We start from the raw sequence: 26,820 nt of genomic DNA on the forward strand, positions 1-26,820 counted from the left end.
TAAAAAAAAAAAGAAATAATTTTCTCCAGTCATCTGTCTGCATGATGAGACAGTGTATGCAAGATTAATCATGCATTGCCTCAATTCTACAATACAGTATTTACTCTCCAGATGTATCCATCCAGCACCATAAACAACCGAGCTCCACTCCCACCTCACCAGCTGTGGCTTTTCCTTCGTACATACCTTTATCTTTGTCTAACCGCTGTCCGTCATCCTTTTGCCTCTCCACCAAACTGCCCCTCTGTTGAGCAGTGTTCTTAAATCTGCTCACATTCATTCCTATACACCTGCATCCATGTGTGTACCCGCATACATGTCTTTAGTAGAATTCTTGCTCTAACCCTTGCTTCCATCTATCTACATATCCTTTGTTATCTCCAGAGTGCTTTGTGTTAAAAGGGACATGCCAAAATTATTTTAGAAACAGATGAATCAACCTGTTATTAATGGCAGGTTGGCAAACACAATTATACATTTAGTATAGCTCAGTTACAGTTTAATATACCAGCGATATCCAATGAACTATGACCGTGTTAAGTACATTTTCCATCCAAAATAGAAAATGGTAGAGTTTTAAGTGGCATACAATAGGAGCAAGTAGAGACCTATTTATCCACTTGGAAAATGGAAAAAAATGTTTTCTGCCCAGACTTGGGCGATGTTTTTGACTGGCTTGAAGTCATGTGCTTAGTGTTTTCCATGGGCAGTCAGTCCACTGCCTCCTGTTTCCTGGCCTCTGCTAGCAGTCCCTATACTCAGGGACTTGCCCGTTTGGCTAGCACCAGAAAACAGGACCTTGACTGACACCTCCAGTTTTAAAAGGTTGACTTTGCTACTCCCACGGGCCCAGTTCTGCCAGAGGAAAGCTTTTCAACCAAGCGTGGATGAGGGTGGAGTACAGAGAGGAGTGTATATTTGTGTGTGTGTCTGTGTGTGTTTGATTTTGTGTGAGCAAGTGAATGCGTGTGTGCAGTGCCTGTCTTCTTTTGTTGTCTCTACAGTTGTGCACTTTCTTTAATGCTTATTGTACCTCGGTCTGCTCTGTCCCCCACCCTGGTGAAGACGCTCCAGTGGAAGCCTTATCAGCTGTATGATGTATGAGCCCTTAGGGCCTTAATAGATTCCATTTATCTCTATACACTTCCACTTTAATTTGTCTGGGAAAGGGAGGTTGTATTCAAATGCCCACTGTCATTTCAGGGTACAGTCAGAGATGGCTGGCTGTAGGTGACCAGCGTTACTTGAATGTAACCCCAGTCTGAGTGTCAGACTTAGATTCATATTGTAGTGCTAGCTTAAACCCTCTATGGGTTAGGGTTACCCAGTCTGTAACTTTGTACTCAAGCCTGAGCCCTATTTTGTTTCATGACACGTTGGCTTTTATAGGCAAGTATTTCTCCTATTCTTACAGGCAAGCACTAACTAAGCCCTGGTATTCCAATCCCTGCCTCGGCCTTAACATTACCCAGATCTCCCACTGAAGTGCTAGTCTTATTCTCAGGCACTAAGCCATAAACACCATCACCATTTTAATGCCAACAGAAGCACAGTAGTCCGAGATATTGCCAACTTTTTCCCTCCTCTACATGACACTAAAGATGAAGCTTTAATGTGGTTAAACATTTGGTCTGTACAGCATACAGCCATGTGCAGATGACCAGGCAATCACACAGTGCGATTTTTCAGTGTTATGCCCATCCCCAGGCCACCAGTCATTTTCCCAGCCTCACTAAACATGTACTGTACAGTAAGTGATTGTTAACCAATTGTTGCAAGCCCTGTTCTCCTTTCTTCCAGTTTTATCTTAAAGTGAAGCAGAGTGAAATGGCTTGTTCCCAAGGCCTGGCTACAGTACTCCTTGGGGTGGGACCGGCGGTGTGGGAAGTCTATTGTAGTGCGGTAACAAGTTCTTTGTGTGACATTTTCCTTGGCGTTGACATTCAGAGGGGAATAGGAAGACGGGTCTGTGGACGCTACATTCTCTGTGACATGTGAAGGGAAAGGGTATTAAGAATGGGGACCGAGATATTTGAACGTGCACAGGGAGGGACATTTGCACAGAACGTGACAAGGACATGCTATGGTGGAGCAGCTCTTTCATATTTCACTTTATAACATTATGCTATGCACCAGGTTGAATCTGTATCTGCTGGTTACAAAGCTGTCCGCTGGGCAAGTGCTATCATGGTCTGAGTAGTAGGCTGACAGTATATGTGGGACAGGGAATAAAATTTTTATTAGGCAAGTATCTACTGACACAATGGCCATGTCATATTGAAATAATTGTGTTCCCCTCTATCCAATCAAAAAGATGATTTCTTTTCTAAAGAGGATATCATGTCTATTACAGCTTAAGGTCTCTGTTGCTCAAATGTTGTCTGAAACAGTGACCTCGTCAACAGTGACTATGTCATTTGTATGCTGCAAGGATGACTAACAAATTTGATTTGTTTTTGTGGCAGATGAATCAGAGGGAAATGCAGGTGAAGAGCAGAGTGTGTGCTGTGGCTCTGACTGACTCTGCTCACAACATCTGGCTACAGGAGACCAGCAAAGGCACACAGGATTGGATGCAGCAGGTAAAACAACTGCACGCGCTCAAATACACAGGCACATATCGAAGGCCGACAAAGACGCTGCAAACTATACAGGGGTCCATTCCTGAGCTCCCATCTCATCATGTAAATTCACCCAGCAGTGAGCTTAGGCCTCTCAGATTTTGCTCCTCTCTAATTTCTCCCTGCACAACCCTGCTGACCTACACAGGTACCCCTGACCAACCACTAGCCTTAGAAGCCATAGAGAACCATTGTTTGCATGTTTTACCTTTCTGTCTTGTTTTTTTTTAATAAGCCCCCACTTCTTCCTGGGTGCATGTCAATGAATTCAGTAAGACAGTTAACCCTCGATGGTGCGTGTGTTTGCGATGTGCATGCATGCGTGTGTTTATGTGTGTTTGTGGGTGAGCCTGTGAGATGGAATACACGTGCACACGTGCATTTGTGTTAGCTTCATTTTAGCACTTGCCCTTTCTGGTGTGACCTCTGCGCCATACGCAGCACCTGGGCTCACTCAGTATGCACATACAGATGAGGACCATCCAAGACCAGAGCTGCTTGAGAGCCAGAGATGCAAATGTCATGCTCGCACACACACACACGCACACACGCACACACACCATACCTTTATTTGTATTACAACCTCTTTTATATCCCTCGCCTTTTGTTTTCGCTATTTCTGTCATCTCCCACTTCGCTTGTGTGTTTGGTTTGTGTGCTCAAGTGTGTTACATGTCCGTGAATGTGTGTGTATGTCGGTTTGAGTGGTGGGGATTCAAGGTTGCACTGGCCCCCTTCTCCTTGTCTGGCATTTCCTATTTTTGATTCATCTAAGGGATGTACGAGACACAGCATAATTGGAATGTTAAGTGATTTTCTATTTGTGATGATTACCCAGAACAATAAATCTGAAATAACCTTCTTTGTCCAGTCGAAGGAAGGGGACAGGCAAGGACTCACTCTCTCTCATACTCATTAACCCACGGTCCTTTTTTGGCTGAATTAAGAGAAGAGCCTGCCTAATTAAAGGGATTTTTTCTGAAGGGAAACAGTGGCACACCTATGCTATGTTATGCGTCTCTCAATGATACAACAAAAAAGCAAATTTAACGGCGATGTGTGCATCTTTACATTTTACATACATATGTTTTGTCCAACCTCTTTTCGTTAATTTCTTGATATCATGCCTTACCAACACAGTTGTAGGCGCACTACCCTTTAAGAGTACTCATTGCATGTTGCTAATTCCACAGCAATGTTTATATCTTATGTAATTCTCTCAGGCACCATTGAATTCATTATGTAAATCATTACATCAGCTTAATTCAACAACACCAAAATGTTTTATTTTCTCAAACCTGAATTAACTTTAATTGAATTATCAGTAAAGCAAACAGTGTTGATGCCTTTTGTTTTTGATGTCTCACTGACAAATATCTTACAATTTATTGACCATTTATTGTATTTATATAGCATTAATTGTTGTTTAGTATCTGATCAAGACAACTTTTAATGAGAAATACTGTAGATGGTTAGATATACATTATTTGAAAATATATATCTTGTATTTTGAAACTGATAACTTCAATTGTGTCACTCAAATTCAGACATCATTGGATTTTGGGCATGGATGGTAGTGCTAGTTAACATGGACCAGGTCAGCATGAGGAATGAGGTGAATCCAAAATCTCATCTGTCCCAGTCATTTACATTAGAAACCAATGCTGTGTGTGCAGAGGTTTCACCAAAAGGTCACACTCCCTTGTGTTCCATCCAAAACGCTAATCCCATGGCTCTGGGCTGATCTCGTGGTTTCTATGATTGGCTGAGTTTCCTGATGTTTTGTTTAAATGATCACACATTCGGAAAGTTCATGCACTTTTGGTGGAGTGGAAAACATGTACAGGCTTGAGCACACATAGACCCGAACAGTAGATGCATAGAATGCTCCTTTTTTAGGGATATCTATATCAATAACCAATTCACAGCTGGATCTTGAACATAAACAACATTTGCACTGCACACTAACGTACAGGTACACTGTACACCACACACGCACACAAGGAGAGCAGCCCAAATGGTGCTGCACATCACAGAGGATAGCTGGCAGTGAACCTGAATAATGCCCTGAGAGGTGTGTGTGTATATATATATATATATATATATATATGGGTGCCCGTATGAGTTGGTGCATGTGAGGTCGGTGATCCCCAGCAGTGCACTGCTCTGTTCTCCTCGGACAGAGATAATTCCCTCCCTCTAGGGTTCAACAGGTCACTGGATGGTGGGATGGAGTGATGAAAAGAGGATAGTAAAAGAGAGAAGATGGGATTTAGAGATCAGCACCTGCTGGGCCAGGTTATATAGACCAAATAGGTCAGACGGGGGGCAGCTGACGTCACTGCCAAGAGACAAAATACAGAGTAAAGGTGAAAGAAAAGAAAAAAGGCAAGCGCGGAAATAAGCAAAAGCAGAGATAGAACGACTCATCCATTGAGTGAGACAGAAAAAGAAATAGGCAAAGAAATAAAGTATGAGAAACGTTCAATTATTTAAATCCCGTTGACTGCTGGCGAGAAAGCACAGGCCAGAGCTGTGGAAAAGAAAAACAAAAAGACAGGTAGGATATGAATGGAGTGAATACAGATGGAGGAGAGGAGATGAAGAGATGTACGTGGAGATAGATGAGTAGCATAGTGAGGAGAAGTGAGTGAGAAAGAGAAATGCGAATGATGGTGTACAGCTGGCAGCCTGTCACAGTCTCCAAGGTGTCTCCTGTCACTGTGCTGGCCTGCTGTCACACTCTAGTGGCCTGCCCAGAGCGCACACACACACAGACATACACACATGCACACACACATACAGAGTACACTATGGTCATGAATAAACCATCCTAATCCATAGAGATTATACAGCGACTGCAGGAGGTGGGAGAGAGACAGACACAGAGAGAGTGAGCAAGAATTGATACTCAGGACTACTTTCTGGAAAGTTAGGCTGCAGGCTGTCATGTGTGTTATGGTTTAGGAGACTTTTGTACACTTAGCACAGAGTTTCTATCATGGGACCCAGTCCTGTGTGCTTTCAGATAGAAAAGGTGGAGAGACTGGTTTACGATTGAATGGAGCCAATTGTATACAAATGCAAATCAGCATACAACATGTTGTTTAATATTTGCATTCAGATCCAGTTTCCTTTTGAATTCAGTTTGCTAGAAAATCAACAAGATCTACTTTTAACTTAGGGAGTCCATATCCCTTTTTGAAGGCACTGTGTGTGTATTCCTGTGACACTTACTGCATAGTGGATATGGACACCTATGAGCGACCTCCTTGGTCCTCATGAAGGCTCTATTAAATCACCCTGCCATCAGCTGAATGCAGTGTTTTGTGTCTGCTACTCTCTGAGTGTGTGCATGTATGTGTGTTTGTTGTTTATGTGACAGAAGCCGGCTGGCTTCCACTCAGACTTGCAGAAGGCAGCAGGTGGTGGATCTCACACACACACACACACACACACACACACACACACACACACACACACACACATACATACACACACATACACACACACGCACACACACAGTCGCATATACACAAACATAACAAAGAAGGCTTAAAAGCGCCTCTTAGAAGTAGGGGTAGAGGTGACACCTGCTTATCATTTACACCCTCAGAGCACCCCTTTAGCTTAGTGGTTAGCTTTAGCATTTAGCTTTAGCCTCTAACTAACTACTTTGAAGGATCTTTAAGGACTTTGTTTCCGCCTATTGTTGGAATTTAAGTAAAGCAAAATGCACTGTGAAACAATGTGTCTTGCTGTGTGTGCTCATGGGTACATGTATGTGTGCATATCCAGCACAAATCCAGACACACAAAGACACACATGCACAGAGGAGCAGAGGTGGGGGGGGGGAGTCAAATCTGTTTACATGTTTGTTTCTCTGTCTGCCTTTAGTTCAATGGCACCATTGATCGGCGGACGAGCTGCTTGAAGTGATGATGCTATGCGTCAGAGGCAGCCGATGTGATGTGCCATCCTTTTGTCACATCGCCCTTCTCTAATCCCAGCCAGCAGGCCTTGCCTTTATGTGACTGCTGTTATGCCTGCGGTCTCCCACAGCACTGGGACTGTGTGCTATGTACGTGTGTGTGTGTGTGTGTGTGCTTTTATGCAAGAGTTTGTGTGCACATGTGTGCTGTTGCCTTGACAAATCTATTCAAACCCCGGCCTCCCTGCCTCCATTGGTGGTGATGGTGGAGGTGAAGGGGGAGGGAGGAGGGCCCTTTGAAAGACTCCCTTCCTTCCCCTCTATCCAGCCGCCTTCAGCCCACTGCTCCACAGCCCAGCTGACATCTTCCTTGAGACAGACTGAATGAATTAAAGGAGATACAATGAGACACTTGATGTAGCAGTCAAGGAGCCCCATTGCCTCCATGCCGCTCTACACCAGTCTGCCCTCAAGCCCAGGCTCAGAGCAGAGCACATCTAGGGCAAAGCAAAAGATCTAAAAATACACAATATGCCACTGTTTACCAAGATGACTTGTCATCTTCCCCAACACTAAACCCCCATCCTCCTCCCCTCCATTACCCCCCATCTCTCTGCCGATCTTACTTCAACCTCATGCTATACCCCTTCCAACTGCTACCAGTTTGATTGACAGTGCTGGAGAAATTAAGTGTAGAGGAGTGAAAGGGCTTCTTTACTATTCAGGAGGCGGATTCAGTTCTTACTTTAGTTGATATTCATTTTGTTTGATTGGATGGAAATGAATCACACATGAGCCAAACTTTATTTTGATAACAAACCATTTCGCTACTGAATTTTCTTTACTTACTTGTTTGATATTTGGTAAGGAATTTACACACACGGGCCAGATGTTTCATCATGGTTCATCTGTCACAATAAGTATACGCATCTTTATGAGCTTGACATAAAGAGGTCACTGTGGGACAAAATAAGATGTAGTCCATGTCAAGCAGACAGTGCTGAAAGACATTTGCTTTAACATAGCTGCAGAAACATATCTAGACGAAAAGCTAGAGCTAAGAGGGGCTCAATGAGGCATCAAGCATATTCAGTGTCCCTGTGTACTTTTACATATCCACACAGGAGAACATATCGGGGAGTAAGGAATGTGTGAATTTATGGGGAGGGGTTTACTTGGGGGGGGATAATAGCTGAGTAAAAGTGTAATTTAACCCTGAATTTTTGGAGGAGTTTAAATGGGAGAAGTGTCATAGATTTGTCTGACCCTCCTCTTCGAGGCCTTGGGAGTCAGGGTTGCTGAGGGCAAACATGCGAAAGCACTTCAGTGTTTGTGCGTGTGTGTTTGAGTCTTAAGGGTTCACAATGCCGAACATCTTCTTGGGAGACCCCCTGCAATGCAATCATTCACACACACACACACACACACACATACACTCACACCCACCCACATACACACATGCATACAAGCACACACACACACACAAGCATGCGCAACACTGTAATGACTGTCAGGGGGCCAGGGTGAAAGTAAACAAGGGCAGATAAGCAGTGATTCAGAAGGACGCCAGCTGCACATTCTAATCTCTTTACATTTTCTCTTTCTTCTATTGAACTTTTATCTTATCTGTGGAACGTCTTCTCCAAGCATTCCTTCTCAGTCTCCCTCTGTCCCTCTCTCCCTTTTCCCTTGTTTTTGCTCTTACAAGCCGCAGCATACCAATCCACATTGCACACTCAAAAGGGAAAACACACTTTGATATGTTGCTGTCTGCTGACCCAGAGAACGTAAACTCAAAGTATGGGCAAAGTAACTTGTTTTGAAGTATGACATTGGTACAGTTCAATAATTTTACATTAGGTTTAACCATAATATGCAGGAAATAACCTAGTAGGTAGAGAGGAGGAGTGCCACACAGACAGGAAGATGAAGACAGCAAAAAAAAATGGATAAAGAGGTCTTCTCCTCTTTCTGACAGTAGAGTTGTCAACCGCAGGGGGTTTTTAGAGGACTAGGGGTGTTTGCAGGGGGTTATGGGTCAGCAAGCTGGGCAGACACCCTCCCCCAGGGCACCCACTGATCCACCATGGTAGAAGGCCTCAGCTATCTACCACAAACAAACGCCAAGCTGTCTGAGCAACATGTCACAGAGCTTTTAATTGCTTGTTCCTGTCTCTCTTTCTTTCTCTCCCCCCACCTCGCTCAGCCCTACACACACCTCTTTCCCCCTTACCGTCTCCCTCCTTGTCCTTCGCACCTGTCCCCCTTTTCTTTGTCTCCCTTGCCTCCCCTTTTTTGCTCCCTTCACCCTTCCTTTCTCCACGTTTCTTTTTTTTGCTTTTTTTTCCTTCAAATATCTCTTTCAGTTTCAATTTAAACTTGCTATTTTTCCATGAAGTAAAAAAAAAAATCCTTTTGAAGTATGAAGATAAAAGACATGCATTTCCTGTCTTTGGGCTTATATTTCTTTGTGTTTATGGGCCTTATAGTGGTGGATGCTGGTTGACACATCTTCATTTCCCAAACACAAATTGTCCACGTGCCACAAGTACTCTATGTGCAAGTCATATGCATCTTTTGTAAACTACAGAAATGTGTCCTCAGATTTCAATTGTCATTCTCTTTCCTTGCCTCTCCCTACAGCACTGTTGTAACTGGGTATCAAGTCCAGAGCCCCTGGACACACCACTGGATCCCATGCTGCCAGACTGCCCCCGAGTCTCTGCAGGTATCAAACAAACTATGCATAAACACACTCCAATCGTATTAACATCACTCAACATCTATTCCCAGCATAATGTCAGATCACTTTCAGTTTCCAAATAGTGTACAATGATTTCTTAAGGAATTTGACTTGATTAGTGTCAAGACAGTTGATCAATAGAGTAATGGTACATTTGTTGTAGTGTGTCATTAGTCTCGATAACATACCTCCATACGCAACCAATAGGTGCTATGTCAATGTTAGCTAAGCCAAGTGTTGATTCTACAGTCAAAAGTGAAAAATTAAATCAGAGTTGCGTAGTTAATAGCACTGTTTTGTTGATTGGTGTAGTTTGGAGTGCTGAGAATCTGATACTACCAGAGGGTCACAACAAGTGATGTAGTAACAATTAAGAATGAGCTTTGACTGGTGATTTTCCCAGTCATGGAAATACTGATAAAATAAACTATTAATACAGTATAATACAATAAAAACAATACTCTCATCTGGAAGAATAGGTTGGACAAATCAGTTTTAGGTGGTTTTATTAGATACTGGGGTATACAATCTATCAGCATCTTGAAAAGATGTGCCAGTGCAAGTAAGTAAAATAATTTTTCAGCAAAAATCTCAACAAATGACAAATGTGCAAAACACAAATACATTCCTCAGTGTTCCTCACCTTTGTACATATGCTCATCAGTGCTTTAAAGTAGTGTGCGTTTGCAGATTAAAAGGGTTCAGTTAATGCAGTATGGTGTGTATGTTGACAGTATTTGTTCTTGTGTGTGTGTGTGTGTGCGCGCGCACACATGCTTGAGGGTGTTGGGTAGATTGGAGGTCTTAGGACGGCTGATTGAGGAGGATCGTTTGTCAGAGAAACTAAGAAACTGAAGCAGTGGCAGATTATCTTGAAACACAAATTCAAACAGAAACAGAGGCTGCCTCACACACTACAGAAATGCGCTGTTTGATTTTGTTTCTATTTTTGTCTTCTTTGTCGCGCCCTCTTTCTTTTTCATCATCTACTCTGTCTCCTATATTCATTAATCCTCTCCTGTGGTGTTTGGCTTCCTGTCCCTGTGCCCTCTCTGTGGTTGACTGGCCTTGATGATGTCATGGCCATCATGAGAATGTGTTCTTAATGTAGGATTAGGGATGAAAGCTGTAATCCTCAACATGACCGTTGATAAGAGATGATGATTGCAGTGTTGTTTGAAGAGTGACACACATGCAGGCATGCAAGAACAGGCAAGTCGAGCCTTAAACAGGAAATAATATATCTGTCTTAAGTATTACATGCACCTGTTTCTAAATCTTGTGTATCTCTAAGCACTGATTGTTACACATGTGCACACATACAAACAGACATGTCCACTCATATCCTTGTCTCCTTCAGCATCACTCTGGAGGTCCTGCTTTGTGATTTCTCTCTCTTTAAAGCCCCTCAGTGACATCATGGTGAATGTATAGGTCATCTTACACATGCTCCACATGTCAGTGAATACATCTCAAACAGTGCTATCTCATCTCAGCCACTAAAACACCATGTTCCACATGGATCTGTGTGGGTGGGTGGCCTTAACATCTAGCAGTGAATCAGCTCCTTGAAATGTCATCCAGCCTTCAATACAAAACCCATACTGTATTTCTTGTTCAAATGTCAGTTTTTTTACCTTGATGTTTCATGTCTCTTCTCAGTGACTGCTGACGGTCAAAAGACTGCAACCTTTGAGCCAAGATATCGAGGTCTACTTTTTCAAACTGTTTCAAACTGGCATGCCTGACATTGTCCTAACACAGACCTGTCTGACACAGCGTCCATCTGTATGTATGCACTATTGACTCGTGCTCTATTGACTTTTGCTACTTTAACCAAGCTGAATAGATCTGGGTCTCTGGCCTGTTAACGGAGCTGCCAACTCTGCTTGTCTCTGGTCTTTTGGTGGCAGCTTCGGATGTCAAAGGTTGTCTCAGTCTTCTTTGTGTCCTTGGCAGCCTGGTAGGTTCACAGGCAGCAGCCTTTGTGGTGAGAGTCACAGTGGAGCAACAGAGGTGACGAGGTTGAGAGACGGTTGAGGGAAGTCTGTCAGGGCACCGTGGCCCAGCACTTCAATCAAAACACATACAGCTCCCAACAGTCATCTCTTCTGCTGCTATGACTGCTGTTGTCTGGGTTGCTATGGTAAGAGTGTGTGTGTGTGTTTAGGTGACGCACACACAGATACACACATCACAGCGTGAACCACCTCTGTTGTGTGGAGCCAGACTGAGCCAGGCCCGGGGCGACTTTTCTCAGAGGCGACTCGGCTGTAGGGAAGAATGACATGTGATCAGACACACACATGCTAAGATGTCTGAAGGCTAACAAAGTATTGAATGTGTGCTTAAATATGGACACCGGGGCTGGTCAGGCAGTATGATGGGAGAACGGGTTGAAGGACGTGTCTTGCCACAGTTCTTCCTCTTCCTATCTCTGCGTCTGTTCTTCTCTCTCTCCTTACCCTTGTTCCGTTTCTGACTTTCTCTATACATCTCCCGTATCCCTCCTCCGCTAGCATTCTGCCTCTCTGTGTGGTGGAGTGATGATATGATGATTGTGTTTTCCATGCTGGTAGACTCTTGGCAGAAGGAGGTAGGGAGAAGTGGAGGCAGAGCTTGTCTGTTATTCCTAATCATCTGTGAAGCAACGCCGGTACACCAGCATGGCACTGTGACGGGGCTGGAAGGACCTAGAGAGGGAGGGAAATATAACGCGTAGCGGGGGTGTCCGCTAACATCTCCATTTCTTGTTTTAACTGCGATAAAACCTGGAGCCATTCCCTTCGCATTTGACTGGCCAGCTTCCCTCCCTTTCATTTTTTATTTTTTGTCTTAATCTTTCTTCTTTTCACTCTATTCTTTTTTTTTCCATCTTGCAAAAGGAATTTGTTCCACCGAGAAGGTCATTGCTCTGGCGTTTGGCAGTGGCCTGGCACACTCACAGAATTTTATCAGTTAGGAGCACGCCGAACACAGGCTAAATATGCAGATAAAGTGGAACCAATCTCCTGCTGGAAAAGCTCCCTTTGTGTGTGTGTGTGTGTGTGTGTGTGTGTGTGTGTGTGTGTGTGTGTGTGTGTGTCCATGTTGTTGTAGCTGACAGAGAAATAAGTTGAGAAGAGGGCTGCTGGTTAAGTGGGGTTGCCGTGGCCTTCCCAAGATGTAATCATTCCAAACCTACACTGTTGTTTAGATGCCAAGAGAAGGATAAACACAAGATGGGAAAGAATAAGGGTAGCAAGAAATAAATGGATGAAAGGAGATGAAAAATCCAGCCTCACAGTGATTTTTCTTGCAAGGGCTCCTCTGTTTTTGTTGCTTAGTTTATTGACTTTTTTGTGAAATGGATGATCAGTTGTTTGATCAGTAAAGATGCTATTTCAAAGGTGGGAAAACCCCCTTTGCTAGTAACAGAGACATAAATAAGCACACACACATGAACACACAACTTCCTCTTGGGTGATTACTCATTGTCCAAGCTGATTATTAATTACAAAAGGAGAGCTCTCTGAAGGTAAACACTGATTAATGGCTAACAAAAGTAAGTTAATGTCTTACCTGTACTTTAATTACCAACCCTGCTATGTTACAAGCATCCCAACACAAGGCTGTAATTAACCCTAATGGACTGCAGAAAGAGACTCACTTTCACTTTCTTTCACAACATAAATACAATACTGTCTGTAATTTTTGATGTGCCCACTTTTCTGGCTTTCCTACAAGGTTTTTCATAATTAAAAGTGAGGATTTTGCTGAAAGAATTTCTTGATTTTTGTATCTTGAATGAAAAATAGCAGGGAGTTGGCTGGAAAAGTGATGCAATATTGTTATAGAAATGAGAAATAATTCCCGTACAATGACATGGGAGGTCACTCTGCCTTTCTTCTTTACCTAAGGCTCATACTTCTGTGGCTCAGTGTTATTAATGTACCAAGATACCACAGAGACACAAAAGAGTGCCTGAGAATAAAAGCAGACAGGCTGATACGAAGTGTGCACACACACACACACACACACACACACAGTCATTTTTTTTATTGTGTATGTGCTCTGTCCTGCTGTAGGTTTGACTTGACTGTAACCCTCACCTCCCAGATGCACGCACTGCTGACCGTGAAACACCTCTAGCTGTCTGCACCTCTTCATCACACACACATACACACAAACCAGGTCTGATTGATGTTTGTGTGACTTAGCTCTTTAAGAGGAAACTCAGGCCCATTCAAATTAACCTCACCACTGTTTTTTCAGCTTGGTAAAGTGGAAGTCCGCTGCCTCGATGGAAGATCACATGAAAATGTGTATGTGTTTGCGCCTGTGTTTTCACATATGTGTTTCAATGTTTTCTTATCCTGACCGGCACACGTTGCGGTAGTGTTGCAGGAAATAGACAAGTAAACGCTAGTGAACCGGACCATAAACTCTGACCTGGATTCAGTGAGGTTGGATCAAGCTATTGTCTGGGTCACATTTGTGACAGACCATATCATAATGATGTGGAAAATGCTGACACCAAGGACTCCTGATGTCTGGGATTGGTGTGTCTGTCAGAAACTGGTAATAAAGTGCTGATTTGTGAGATGGAATAAGAATGTGTGTTGTTGATGTTTTGATTTTACAATAACCAGCTGGACTTAATATTTTATATTCTGTCCTATGCTATAGATACTCTGGTTTGAAGACATCCAAAAAGTGACAGTTTTTAATCACAGCAAAAGAATTATGTCACACCGGACCTGAAAAACAACTTTCAAAATAACAAAAACTAGAAATGTCAATCTGAAGGTTAAGGCAGACAATGAGACCTGTTTGGCTGTGGATCGCATTCTGTAAACTTGCTCACTGTCACAACACAAATTAAACTTGTTTTGACAGGCTAACACATTTTTTTTTTACAATTAAAAAGCCCTGTCATCTGATGTTTTTGTAGAAAAAAAAATGCCTCGATTGCTATCATGTTCTCCGTTCACTGATTACACTTGTGCTAAATGAGGGAAAATTGTTGAGTCATGCACAGCTGGTGTTTAGGTGGAGGAGACTTTGCCATTTGTGTTGATGTTCCTAATTCTGTTTTACAGACATTAAAAATTAGATTTGGAACGTTCCTGATATGTTACAGCTAGAAAATATCTGGGCTAACTGTGTTAAAATGAAGGTTATGCTTTGTAACTTCAGTTCTATGAGCACAGGCAGAGAACTTCTGAAATGTGCGTGTGCTGGTGTAGCCAATAAGCACAAACCCACTAATTCAACACCGTGCTCTCTGTACAAATGGCTGTCATACCCACAACCATCTATAAGCAGGTTCATACAACATACCAAACTGCATGTATAATCCAAAGTGTAGGAGGTTACACTGCTGACCCATCAGTAGGTGATTCATTGTAAGCTTGCCATGCATCCAATCATTGTTCACATCCGCAAAACTTGACATTCTAAAGGAGATCCCAATTATCCAGAGTCACTAAATATGCCTGGCTGAGTTTTGGGTGAAGGCATAAAATGGGACATCTAGAATATCTCCATTTGACTGAATGGTGCAGCCAGGAATAAGAAGAAGCAGTAGGTGTTAAGGGATGCGGCAAAAACACCCAATTTTGTAAAACCTAACCAATCCAAAACACGTTTCATGATGTCTGAATGTTGTTGCCACTGTTCGTGGTCCACTTCTAGATGTGAATGCTGTGAACATAAATGGGCAAAGATATAGAAGCTGTTATTTGGTAATGCACCAGTGAAATGGAACTTTGAGAGTGCAAGACTTTGCTGTGAAAATATGGACTGCAATATATTTAACTCTCAGCTGCCTTGGCTCAAGTCTCGGTTCATTATCAAGGATCAGGTGTATATGAGATAAATAGCGGATGAGGCAAAAGAGAGTGTTGACTGTATAGAATATTTTCCCTCTTCGCTGTTGTCTTTTACTTTTGTTTTTATCTGTCTGATTCATTGAGTCATTGAAAGGTTGCAGGTGTAGATGAAGAACTTTTAGGTCATGACACTTGGAAGAAAATCTGTTTGTCAGCTTAAAGGTTCCTTAGCTTGATTTAACTTTGATTAAAGGTGTGTGAATGTGATTATCTATTAATGTAGGAACACATTTAGATGTAACATTTCAGCATGAATGAAGAATGACATTGAAGCTTAACCTCCCAAGATGCAAATGCCTCCTTGAGAAGAATATGGATTGCAATACCATATATTTTTCACTTTGGCCTGTAGTGTGCATAGATTTTTGATGAGTTTGTTATATGAAATTATTCAGGCCATGACAGAAATATTGGGTTTTCTCTGCTTCTGGGAGTATTTTAGATTTGCTTTGTTTTTCACCCATGATGGTCTGACTTCTAAGAAATGCTTCATGACCATGTTTGTATTTGCTAGTGGTGTTTGCTGTTATATGCTGGAAACCACTCTGGACTGTGTGTCTACGTATTGGCTGTTGGTATGGTATGTAATGGTATGGTATGTAATCCTGTTGGCACAGTGTATGAGAATGGCTGTCAGATCATCATGGGGGCTCACTCTTCTTTCCTGCTCCTCACCTATGGAGCATAATGCCGTGCCATCTTATGAGCATTAGCTCACAAGATAGTAAGGTAAAGATACGAAGAACATATTATCACACTATTTTTGTCTCCTTCGTTTTTTTTGAACATTTGCAGGGGCCATCGTCATTAAGCATCTGAACCAACCTTGATGAATTCCTCGGGCAAATCTTCATTTTGTGTCTTAGTTGCGACACTGCCCCTAGACCATTGTTAGGTAACAGCATTGTTCCATGGTGACAGGGCAATCTGTTCCGTCATGTAGGTTGACGTCTCTCAGGGATATTCCCTTTGGATCAAAGAGTTGACCACTTTGATTCAATTCTTTGATTCAGTTCTAGAGGGCTGTCTGTGGTTATTGATCTATTCCAGCGCCTTGCTTTCTGTCGGACATGTATCTTCACCAGATCAGAGTCAAAGATATGCCGACATGGTCAATAGACAAGCCCTTGCTACAGGTCCAAGACAAGGGGGTTGCCATTTGTTTGTTTTAGCTGTCAAACTGGAGGAAATGAACTTGATAAATACTTCAGTTTATAATTGTACAAGCTTCTCAAAGTTAAACACTATAATTCTTAAGCAGTGGCATGAAGTTCATAAAATGTTGCATTAGCTTATTTCTACAACTTATTTGAGTTATGTGAAAATATTGCTTCAGTGGTAATTGATTTGAAATAACGTATTTATGGTCATATTCAAAGATTATACTGTATTTGAGCCAGATTAATGTGATGTGACAACAATAACATGATTTTCACAAAAACTACTGGAATCAACCTCAATAGGTTGATATATCACATGTAGTTCATTACATTGACTAACTTTCATGATCAATGATCTGTAATGAATTACATCCAATGAAAGACAGACGGCACAAAGAGTCTAGCTATAGCTAGACACTCTATAGAGTGTAAAAAACAGTCATGTTATGTCTTGTATTTACTTTGATTTCATTTAGTCTCTACAATTGTTCTAGTCATTTTTTCCCTTTCTTTCTTTTTTTCAAAAGAAATTTTTAAGGACTGGCAGCTAAGCAACAATGATTGAACACTGATGGTTTTTCCCACCTTTTAAATGTTTCTCTCTTTTTTTGAATCATACCCGCCTTTAAACTTGGTTAGTGGAGGACAATTACTATTACATTTTGTCATACAGAAGTTCTTTTTGCATCAAGCTTCACATGTCACTATTAAAACTGGTTCATTTTATTCCACTAGAAAATATCAAAGGTTGGAGAAAAAAAAGCAAAAACAAAATGCAGATTTGATTGTTTAAATGGTGATGCTGTTAGCTCTCAGGCATATTTAGTACTGGGCATAGATATTTTATAAATATATATGTGTGTGTGTGTGTGATGTAAGCATGTATGAAGGATGCTAACAAGATGTGAAGTGTGATTTATAATCACATCTTGTATGCAGAGCACTATTGCTTTAACAGTTTAGGCTATTGTGATTATGCTAACCAGAAGCGTGTCTGGAAAGCCCAGTCTGTGGTCTTCAGTTCACCCCTGCACTAGGTAAACTCTATCCAGGAGGCATTGTATCCTCTCCTCCTCTCTCATACTCTACCCATCATCCGGGGGAAAAGAAGAAAGGGGAGAGACAAAAAGGGAAAGAGCCTGGCATGCATAAATGAAAGTTCAACAAGGTTCAATGAAACACTTATACAATTTGCTGCAATATAGTGGGGTTTTATAATCTCATTATCATCTTAGTGCCAGATTTGCCCATGAGGGCCGTTCTGTATTCACTCTTATTAGCTCCTCAGATTTGTCCATTTGTCCTTCTGCTACCCGCCTCGCAGCCAATCACTGGGACAGTATCTCTAATAAATACCCCCCCTTCTTTATCTCCACTTTTATTTTTTCTCTTGCCATACCTCCCACTGCTTTATTTATGATTTTTTTTTTTTTTTTTACTTTTACTTGCCATGGGGCAAACACCAAGTATTTTATTCAGCAGTCTGCTAACAACTGTATATATTTCACTCCATAGAAGTTATTTCCTGTTATACACATCTGTATCTACGGTTTACAATATCCAAGAAATCATATTGTTTATGCTTTGATTTGAGTACGCTCATGTTTGACTTAAGACCATACTATTTCATCCACATACAATTATTAAGATTCAGACGACAGGGAGAATTGCACAGACATTTGAGAAACAAACCTTTTTTTTCCATATATATTTGTATATATTCAAATGATGATGATGGGTGGCACCAATGTACTTGCACAGTACACTGTATTTGTTTACTCTGATAGTGTTTTTTAATCTTCTTTCATGTTCAAGGCCAGGCTCTTTCCTCTCGTGAGTATGCAGGGTCAGATGGGGGAGCTAACGTACAGGGTACAGTAGAGCAGGCCACAGGCCGCCTTTGAATCCCCAAGCCTCTGAGCTGCTGTTGGTAGTGTCCATCCCTGGTCACTCAGAGGGCATCCCCAGATTAGTGCTTCTCGGACATGGATCTCATTTGCCCATATGGCCTCTTCTCATTGACTCCATATAGTCTTTAATCCGCCCAGCCTTTACCCCTGACCTCGACATGTGGCAAACCACTTAGAAAAAAGAACACAGAAACCGTGCATTTACCACATTTGATGACTGCACCATCACAGGATCAAGTGTAAAGATGTGGATGAAAACCAGTGGCCAGTGTAGTCTTGATCATTAGTGGCTGTTTGGAATTCTAGCTACTTTTCCCAAGTTCAGGTTGTGGTTTAATCAAAAAAGCAGGAAATACCATAATAACATGCTGGGTTCCTGTTGCTGTAGGCTGGTAGGTGCTATCCCTTGTGTGGAATTAATCCAATAAGCCCCAGTGGGGCATGGCAAATCCTAACCACTGCTAGCATTAGAACTCTTAGCAATCTACTTCATCCCATAGTATCTTAGTATCATCGTGCCCTCTGTTAACAAGGCATAAGTTGGCATCCAGCAAGTGTTACAGTGATGTGATCCATGTAGCAACAACCCTCTGATGATACTTATCATCATTATTGGCGTCGACCTTGTCTGTGAGAGGATGAGGTGATAACCAAGCCAAATATAAAAACCTCACACCTTAATGTGAGGTTTTGTGCCATGTTTGCTTCTCGTTTTTTAAACATTTGATTTCCATCACTTGATGCATACATTACCTCTGAAATACAAAATCCTACTTTATTCCAGATATTGTAAATGTTTTGGCAGTATTCCTCACAGCTACTGCCACTAGGTGAACTTAGTTGATGGGATAAAGTAGATTAGAGCAGGGAGAGGTTAATCTATTGAGTAATCATATGACAGAGTCACCATAAATCCTTATAAGTTCATGCTGCCATAAAAAAAAGCTAATTCAATGTTCCACAGCATTTTCATTCAAGAGTAAGAACCTTTTTTGCAGTCATATTTATGAACATGTTCATTTTTTTATCAACATAAGGTCATTTACTGCTAACAGCTGTTAACACTTGTTTAATTTCAAACATTAGACAAACCATTATCTTTTTGGTTTTGCATGTCCTTCAGACAGGACAGTTTTGGTGCCATCCAATCGTAATTTGCCTATAGTGGTGACAAATTTGTAAACAGTTCTAAATACATATTTATATTGTGGTGCAAACAGAATTGAGTTGCTCCTCACTTTTAATTAGATTCCATGATTGTGGCCTCCAGAAGTATGTATTCACTATAATTAGGTGCAAGTTAGATTTTTTTTGGGGGGGGGATTTTCATTATTCTACTGATGCTGTGCTCTGTTGGGCTTGTTCTACATTTTTTAAATGGGGACTGTTATTGTTATGGGTTCATGAGGCCAGTTCATAAGGTTTAGTTGTTAATTAATACACACACACACACACACGCACACAAACTGTATGCCCAACTACTGGATTGAAGATCTCATGCTGAGATCCAACGTCTGCTAAAGCCAGTCGGTTGTAGCCAGTTTAATATGTCACTGTGTTTGTGCATGAACACTCTATGAGAGCAAAGGGTTTAGGTGTTTCCTCCATTAGTTTAAACCCACTGCTCCTGTTTAGCTAAACCTTTTTGATAGATTGTGGCACCAGTTTCACCCCCTCTCTTCTTTTCTGCACAATTAGGTTGTAATTAAGTGCACATTTAATGTGATTGTTATAAAATTAAAAAAATGAGCAAACATGGAAGCTGTGAGAATATATTTGGAATGCACATAATTGCCATTGAGATGATGAGAAAATGAAGGAAAAATATAATCCCTGAAAGTCCTTGAGTCATAATAAGCCACAAATTATAATGTTTATTTGTCTTTTTTGCTGAGAAAAGAAAATTACATCTTATTTATATAATTATGTAAACAAAAGTAATGGTCGATTCCATGACCAGCCAGGTTTTGAGTATGCAGCAATGACCTTGGATCCTTCCCTGTGCTCCATGTTGACAGATAAAAACTTTATTAACCAGCCATCTCCAGGACAGGAGACAAACCACCCGTGAAACCGATGCGTGGTACTATTAGAGAAATGTGGCAATTAGAGGATGATTTTTTTTTTTTCCAAGTGAAAGCACTGAGGAGTAGAAAGGGGTAATAAACACAGCTTATTTGTAGCCAAGGAAGCAGCAATTATAAAGTGCATGGAGAGTTGTTGTGCTTATTGTGCCTGGGAGTAATGAGATAGGCTGTGCTGATCCCTCACTGATGCTATGGCTCCTAATCTTCAACCCTCTTTTCCTGCTTCTCTTGTTTATCCTCCAACATCCTTTGACCGTCGCTGGCTTGTCACTGCTCTGGGCAGCACAAGGTGGCCTTTGACCTGTGTGTCAGCTGACTTTTCAGCTCTGAAAGTGGTCCGGCATTTTTTGCCCAGAGTCGAGGCAACAGGGCGATAAATGTGTCATAAAGTGCAGTGTAATATGTTTCCTCAGTGTGCAGCTAAGTGGGTTTGTTTTACCACCAAACAAATTCATCTGTAAACAATTGCCTTGGTTTTTTTTAAATGGTCTTATTTCTATTCATGTTGGTCTCATCTGTCTTGCTCCCCATTTTCCCAATAGAAATTTTGAGTGGTCTCACAAATTGAGATAATTTGCACATTTTAAGCCAGTGCTATATGGTGCACATATTCTGTCTATAACATGACTCTTTGAAGTTTGGGTTTTGTCCACTGGTGTTGTCATATTATTTCTATTTATATCATTTTAGTTACTTTCTTTTCATCCTTTCACACAGAAACTTGGGTTAATTTACTGAGGCCTGCCAACTGTGTCATCTATGACAGGTCATGTCGAGAGATGTGGTTTTGTGGTGTGAGCTTTTATGCTTGGGTCAAGATACATGTCCATGCATTCCTGCACAGACAGATACTCACCTACACTTGTGTGTATATTCTCCCAAGAAGAATGCCGAGTGTACAGCCATGTTATCTGGGTGACCTAGAGACAGACTGGTTATCACCTCTGTGAGCCTCTCAGGGCTAAATTACAGAGCCAGCGGAAAAACACCACTCCTGTCTTCCCCCCTGCATCTGCATGTGTGTGTTGGTCAGCCAGTATGTCCGCCTACTCCAGGGCTCACCTCCTATCTAATCAATATAGACAGGCCACTTGTCTGCGCACACACACACACACACACACACACACACAATCTGCATGTATGCTCACAGATTCAAACGCACATGGACATGCTCCGAGATAGACCTACACATGTAGACACAGTTAGTGATACACCCCCAGAGCAGCATACACATTCCACACATATACACCCACATGCTGATAGTCACAGACAAACTCACTTTGATTTGGGCTCTGGGTTCTCATGACTAGCTGTTGCAGTTAGATGTGGGAGTGGTCCAGAGGGCACAGAAGTGGGTTTAAGGCCAAGTGGTAGACATGTAAATCAGGTAGCGAAGGGCACCACAAGGTTGCAGAGGGGGGCCTCAGGTCATAGCGGAAATAAATTGGGTCTTCTGAATTGACTAGAAAGTCCCCTTCTGGAGCCCAGGTCGCCTTACCACTGTATGGCTCTGGCCCTCCGTCCTCGTTCATACCATAGCAGAATCCTCAGTCACAGAGGAGACACTTTGTCTTATATCTACCCTTGAGATGCAAATGGATGGGGTCAGTATTTTGAGGCACAAATTCCAAAGCCATCTTTGGCGCCATTTTAATCCCCTTTTGTTTGGCTTATGAAATGCATCTTTCTCTCAGAGTGCATGCCAGCCGATCCTCTGATGATACATAGTGCAGCTCCCCTTTGCCCCCAGCCCTGCTCTCTGAACAACATGTGGCCAAATAACAAAACCCCAAACAAAAGAGGTAGATTGCCAGGGCAGAAGAAAGGTGGGGCCTCGTACCCTGTGTCTGAAACACTTCATGAGCGTTAAGTGAGGTTGGCACCAACTGTTGGAGCAGAGTCGAGCAGAATCGGGGGGAAGTGAATTGCGTTTGGCAACAGGCAGCTATCAGGCAGTAATTAGTATAGCTAACATCCCAGATGAAGGAGTCAAGTCTAGGTCAGGGTAAAAAACTTCAAGGGTCTTAGCGGGTAAGGGTTGGAGGCCAAGCCGTGCCCCCTCCCCTCCCTGAATATAAGCTCATGCTGTGCCTGCTCAGATTTGCTGAAATCTGTATTGACCTTTCACCTTGAGGTGTCGCAGCCAGTCACATGTCAGGCTGGCTCCTGTGGACCACGCTGGATGTGTTCATATTACATTGTCTCAGTAGTTCCTACTCAAGACCTGCCCAACCTAGAGATTTAGTCTTACACACGATGTGGCTTCTGACATAGATGTTACCTTACAGCTTAAACCCATGCTTGGCATTCCTGCCCGGCTCTGGCCCCAGGATCAACCTTCTTCTGTCACACTGACAGACCCTCGAACCAATCAGAGAAATGAATGCATGTATGGATGAACGAATGGGTGAGAAAGAAATTGATTGTTTTGTACCACAAATCTGGAAATCACATTGTAATCTCTTACATATATGGCAAGGTTGGTATGATTTTTTTTTTTGTACGCATATATGTGCGTGTAAGGATGGGTGTGGGGGGTCACTGTGCATTCATTCCTGGTTCCTTAAAATACCTCTAATCCTCTAATGCAACCATAATCTCTTTTAATACATTGAATATTAGTCGACAAATCACATGATAATAAAGTGATATGAAAATGTTTCTTTCGAATGACAGGGTACACCAAGGATTTAACTCGAGGGTCTAATCGTAGCACACACTCGGTGCTTGTTATGTTGACCATGTCATGAGGTTTATGTTCAATGTTGGCCTGTAACCTTCACACAGCAGGGGCTAAAAGCTCACCGACCATCTAAAATTGCCACTAACCCTTTGGAGACATAATCACAGACTTAAGTTTATCTTAGCATAAAGCCTCATACAGACTGTGTATGAGGTTAACATAAGCAGTGTTGTTACGTATGGGCTATACAGTAAATTAGAATACCCAATACATATGCCTGTATGTTTTATATTTCATAAATTGTAATCAGGGATTTCTGTGTTCTTACGTATCAAATATTTTCCTCTGAATAACTTTAGTCTCTGAGGAGGTAAGATAAACAAGGTTTTACTGCAAAAAAAGGTTTGAACTGTGTGAACTTTGGTGCATTTCATTTATCCAGTGTGCTATTTGTGGTGCTTTTCATCTTTTGAATCCTGGCCTAGTTTCTATATCTTGTTTTTAGAAAACACGAGTTAAGCTTTGGTGTACAAACCAGACAGCCATTAGATCGCTGCACTGTAGGTCTGACCTCTGACCAACTAAGTCCCTGCCCCTCCCCCCGGTAAACCCCTCACCCCAGCCTGCCCCATGCCCTGCCCCATTCCCGTCCCTTCTTGGAAATGATATTATGGTGTTTGGATCATCCTCCTTGTCTTCCTTCATACTGTAATCCTGTTTGCTCTGTCATGTGTTGGTGTTCACAGATGGTGAGTGTGCGTGTGTGTGTGTGTGTGTGTGTGTGTGTGTGTGTGTGTGTGTGTGTGTGTGTGTGTGTGTGTGTGTGTGTGTGTGTGTGTGTGTGTGTGTGTGTGTGTGTGTGTGTGTGTGTGTGTGTGTGTGTGTGTGTGTGTGTGTGTGTGTGTGCGCGTGTGTGTGTGTGAGTGCGCCTGTGCCTGTGTCTGTGCGGAGGTGGTATGACACCCAGCTCACTCACAGCTGTTTGGACTAGCTCACTGGCCCCATTGTCTCTCCCACACATCCCAGAGAGGGTGGTCCTGCACAAACACACACACAGGGCCATAACCACCCTATCACCTAGAGGGGTGTTGAAATATAAATGTGTAATATTTTGGGTAACATCACTGTCAAAGTTCTAAAGTTCACCCCCTCGGTCTTTCACTTTCCCTTCCCTCTGTGATCTTGCTCTGTGCTACCATCGCTGCACTTGCTGTAATGAATATGTTCAGCTGAACAACTAAATGAGTGCGAAATGGGGGATGTAGTGTGGGGGAGTTTGGAGGCAGGTGGAGTGGGGTTGCGGGGCGGGAGGCAGTGAGTTCCCAGTCGTTGTTGAGTCTTGGGCAAAAAGAGAGAGAGAAAGCGCTGCGGGGTGAGAGGTCCTTGGCAGTGCTCCAACAGTTGGCGTCTCTGCGTCCACATTTAGTTCCAGCTGAGTGCCCACAGTGGGCATGGCCGCACTGCCTTCACCCTGACCTCTCGACCGAGGACCACTGCTCGCCTGTTGCCACCACCCCTTTTGATTTATCCCTTTCTTCTCCTTCCAACCCCCTCCTCCTCTTTTGTATTTTGGAAATGGCTTCATAACAGCCAAAACAGAGATGTTTTGGAATTGATTTGTCAAAGCAATGGGACAGGTTTGTGATCAGACCGCCAGTGGGATGCTGTTGCTTTTGGTTTTTAATCTTAAATACAATGCCTACCTATCATTCACCTCTTGATTATACAAAAATCTTTAAACAATTTTTATGATGTTCAAAAAAACTACAGGAGGGAATTTTTCATTAATTTGTGTCTTTCAAATATTCAAGAACTGTGTTCACCAAAAGGAGAGACTTGTTTTGTGCTCTAATGTGAGAGGTAATAGGGGCTTTATATATATAAAAAATATACAAAAAAAATAAAATTCCCCTTCTCATCACCCCCTGTGTGTTTGTGTGTGTGTGTGTTATACATACATTATGTATTTGTACATACATACATTATACAACAGTGGAGATTTGGTCTCAAAGGATCACAAGGTTTCTCTAGTATGACCTCTTTCCCCGGCATTTGAGTACTCTCAAGGTTGTGCCCTTGACACTGACTCAGAGAATGTTAGTGTTGGTGCAATAACAGTGTCAAGTGTTGTAATGTGTTGGGGAGGAAAGGACTTCCAGTGACAAACTAATGGAGACTGACCTCTGCCTGACTACACTTGTTCTGTCCTTTGCTTATGTCCTTATTCTCTCTACTTTTGTCATTCCATTGTCCTCTCTCAGATAAAAAGATTCGAGAGATTCAGAAATTCTTAATTTCATATTTCAAAGGAAAATTTTGCCTATCTACTTAGAAAAGCTAAAAATTACCTTGTGAAGCTTTATATGTGAATATAAAAATAGAGCAAGTTAAGAGACAAAGCAAGTAGGTTCTGTAAATGCTGTACATTAGTATAGATGTAGCATTACATTTATATTTGGCAGGAGTCAAATCACTGCTCCAACTAACATTATTCTTATTATCTTAATATTTCTATTTCTGTAACCGGCAAAGCATGTGATTTAATATTACCTTCTATGTCAGACCAGCACTTCCTCACATAGGTGATTGTGCAGCTGGTCTATGTGTGGTATCAATTGATCATCAGTTTTGGAATTAAATATTTTTCTCTTGGACAACTAGTTGACTATTTCCACTGCAAGTAAATGTTGAAACTTCTGATTAAACTTAAATTCCCTAATTCCCTGTATATTTTTTTAAAATTACATTGGAGTAAAATAGGTTGGATCACTTGAAAAATGCAAATTCTGAAAGCACTGTCATTTGTTTTATTAATACAAATCCTTGTTTTAGAGGTCATATCACAGCCTATTCTTCCTTGTTTAAAACAAAATCCATAATTTTAATTTCAAAAAGTTTGTTTCTGCTCTGGAGCTTGCCTGCTTGCTGCCGCACAGACGTTGAACAAGGTGGGCGCCATGCCAAAATGGGAAGGGTCGATAGCTGTTATACGGGCAAATGCTTGCAGACAAGCAGATTTTGGGAGGCCTAATGAATTGCACCTGTATTGATCTCCATGGGAAATGCTTGTATGATACAGGAATAATTTAAAGAAAAAAACACTGGGTTAGGGTAGATGGAGGTGAGGTTGTTGGCAGATGTGTTTGTGCAGACTTTGTCAGGATGCAGATAGTGGGATCAAGATTGGGTATTGACGAGACAGGGGGCCGGGTGACTGAGCCACAGAAGCTTGAAATAAACTGTCGGAGGCACACAGCCAGTCATTATAGTGAAGCCGCCTGGCCCCGCTCAACCTTGAGCCAGTCGATAAGCTATTATAACCATGCAAATTGTGGCCAAATCAGAGACCTGACATATTGGTATTATATTCCTGTGCAGCCATCGGGTTATGCATCATTATTGGGAACCAGCAACAATATGCATTATGCTCCCTTGTTGTTTAGTGTGTAGACTCATAAAGGGAAAACAGTGCCACAGACAGTAAGGCAATAATGTTGTGTATGTGTGAGTGCGCGCTTTGGAGGCAGTGAATCTTTTTGTGGGGGTGTAAAAATTGAACACCCTGATAGGCTTCTACATGCCACGCACTTGTGCCATTTCTTTTTCACATTTTTTTAATCAGACCTTTTCCTCTTTGTCTGACACTACACCCTTTGTTGTCTCTCTCGTTTTCTCTGTTTCTCCTCTTTCAACGGAACGGCAGCCTGCCAGGTCATTTACTCTCAGTGACAGTGTGATGCATCCAGCGGACCAGAGTTTGGATGATGTAATTTGGGCTAAAGGCTGTGTAAACACTGCTGTGACCTTGGTTT

General features: G+C 42.0%; 1 protein-coding gene across 1 annotated transcript in view; it reads left to right on the forward strand.

The window, feature by feature from the left end:
• arb2a (ARB2 cotranscriptional regulator A) overlaps positions 1 to 26,820 on the forward strand; it is a 152,515-nt gene that overhangs the window by 96,356 nt on the left and 29,339 nt on the right. The window contains exons 9-10 of the mRNA XM_070833398.1: positions 2,466 to 2,582; positions 9,196 to 9,280. Of these exons, the coding sequence (XP_070689499.1) occupies positions 2,466 to 2,582; positions 9,196 to 9,280 (202 nt within the window). The remainder of the gene's footprint in view (positions 1 to 2,465; positions 2,583 to 9,195; positions 9,281 to 26,820) is intronic.

This window comes from Pempheris klunzingeri, chromosome 7, assembly GCF_042242105.1.
Source record: "Pempheris klunzingeri isolate RE-2024b chromosome 7, fPemKlu1.hap1, whole genome shotgun sequence".
In the NCBI taxonomy this organism is placed as follows: Eukaryota; Metazoa; Chordata; class Actinopteri; order Acropomatiformes; family Pempheridae; genus Pempheris; species Pempheris klunzingeri.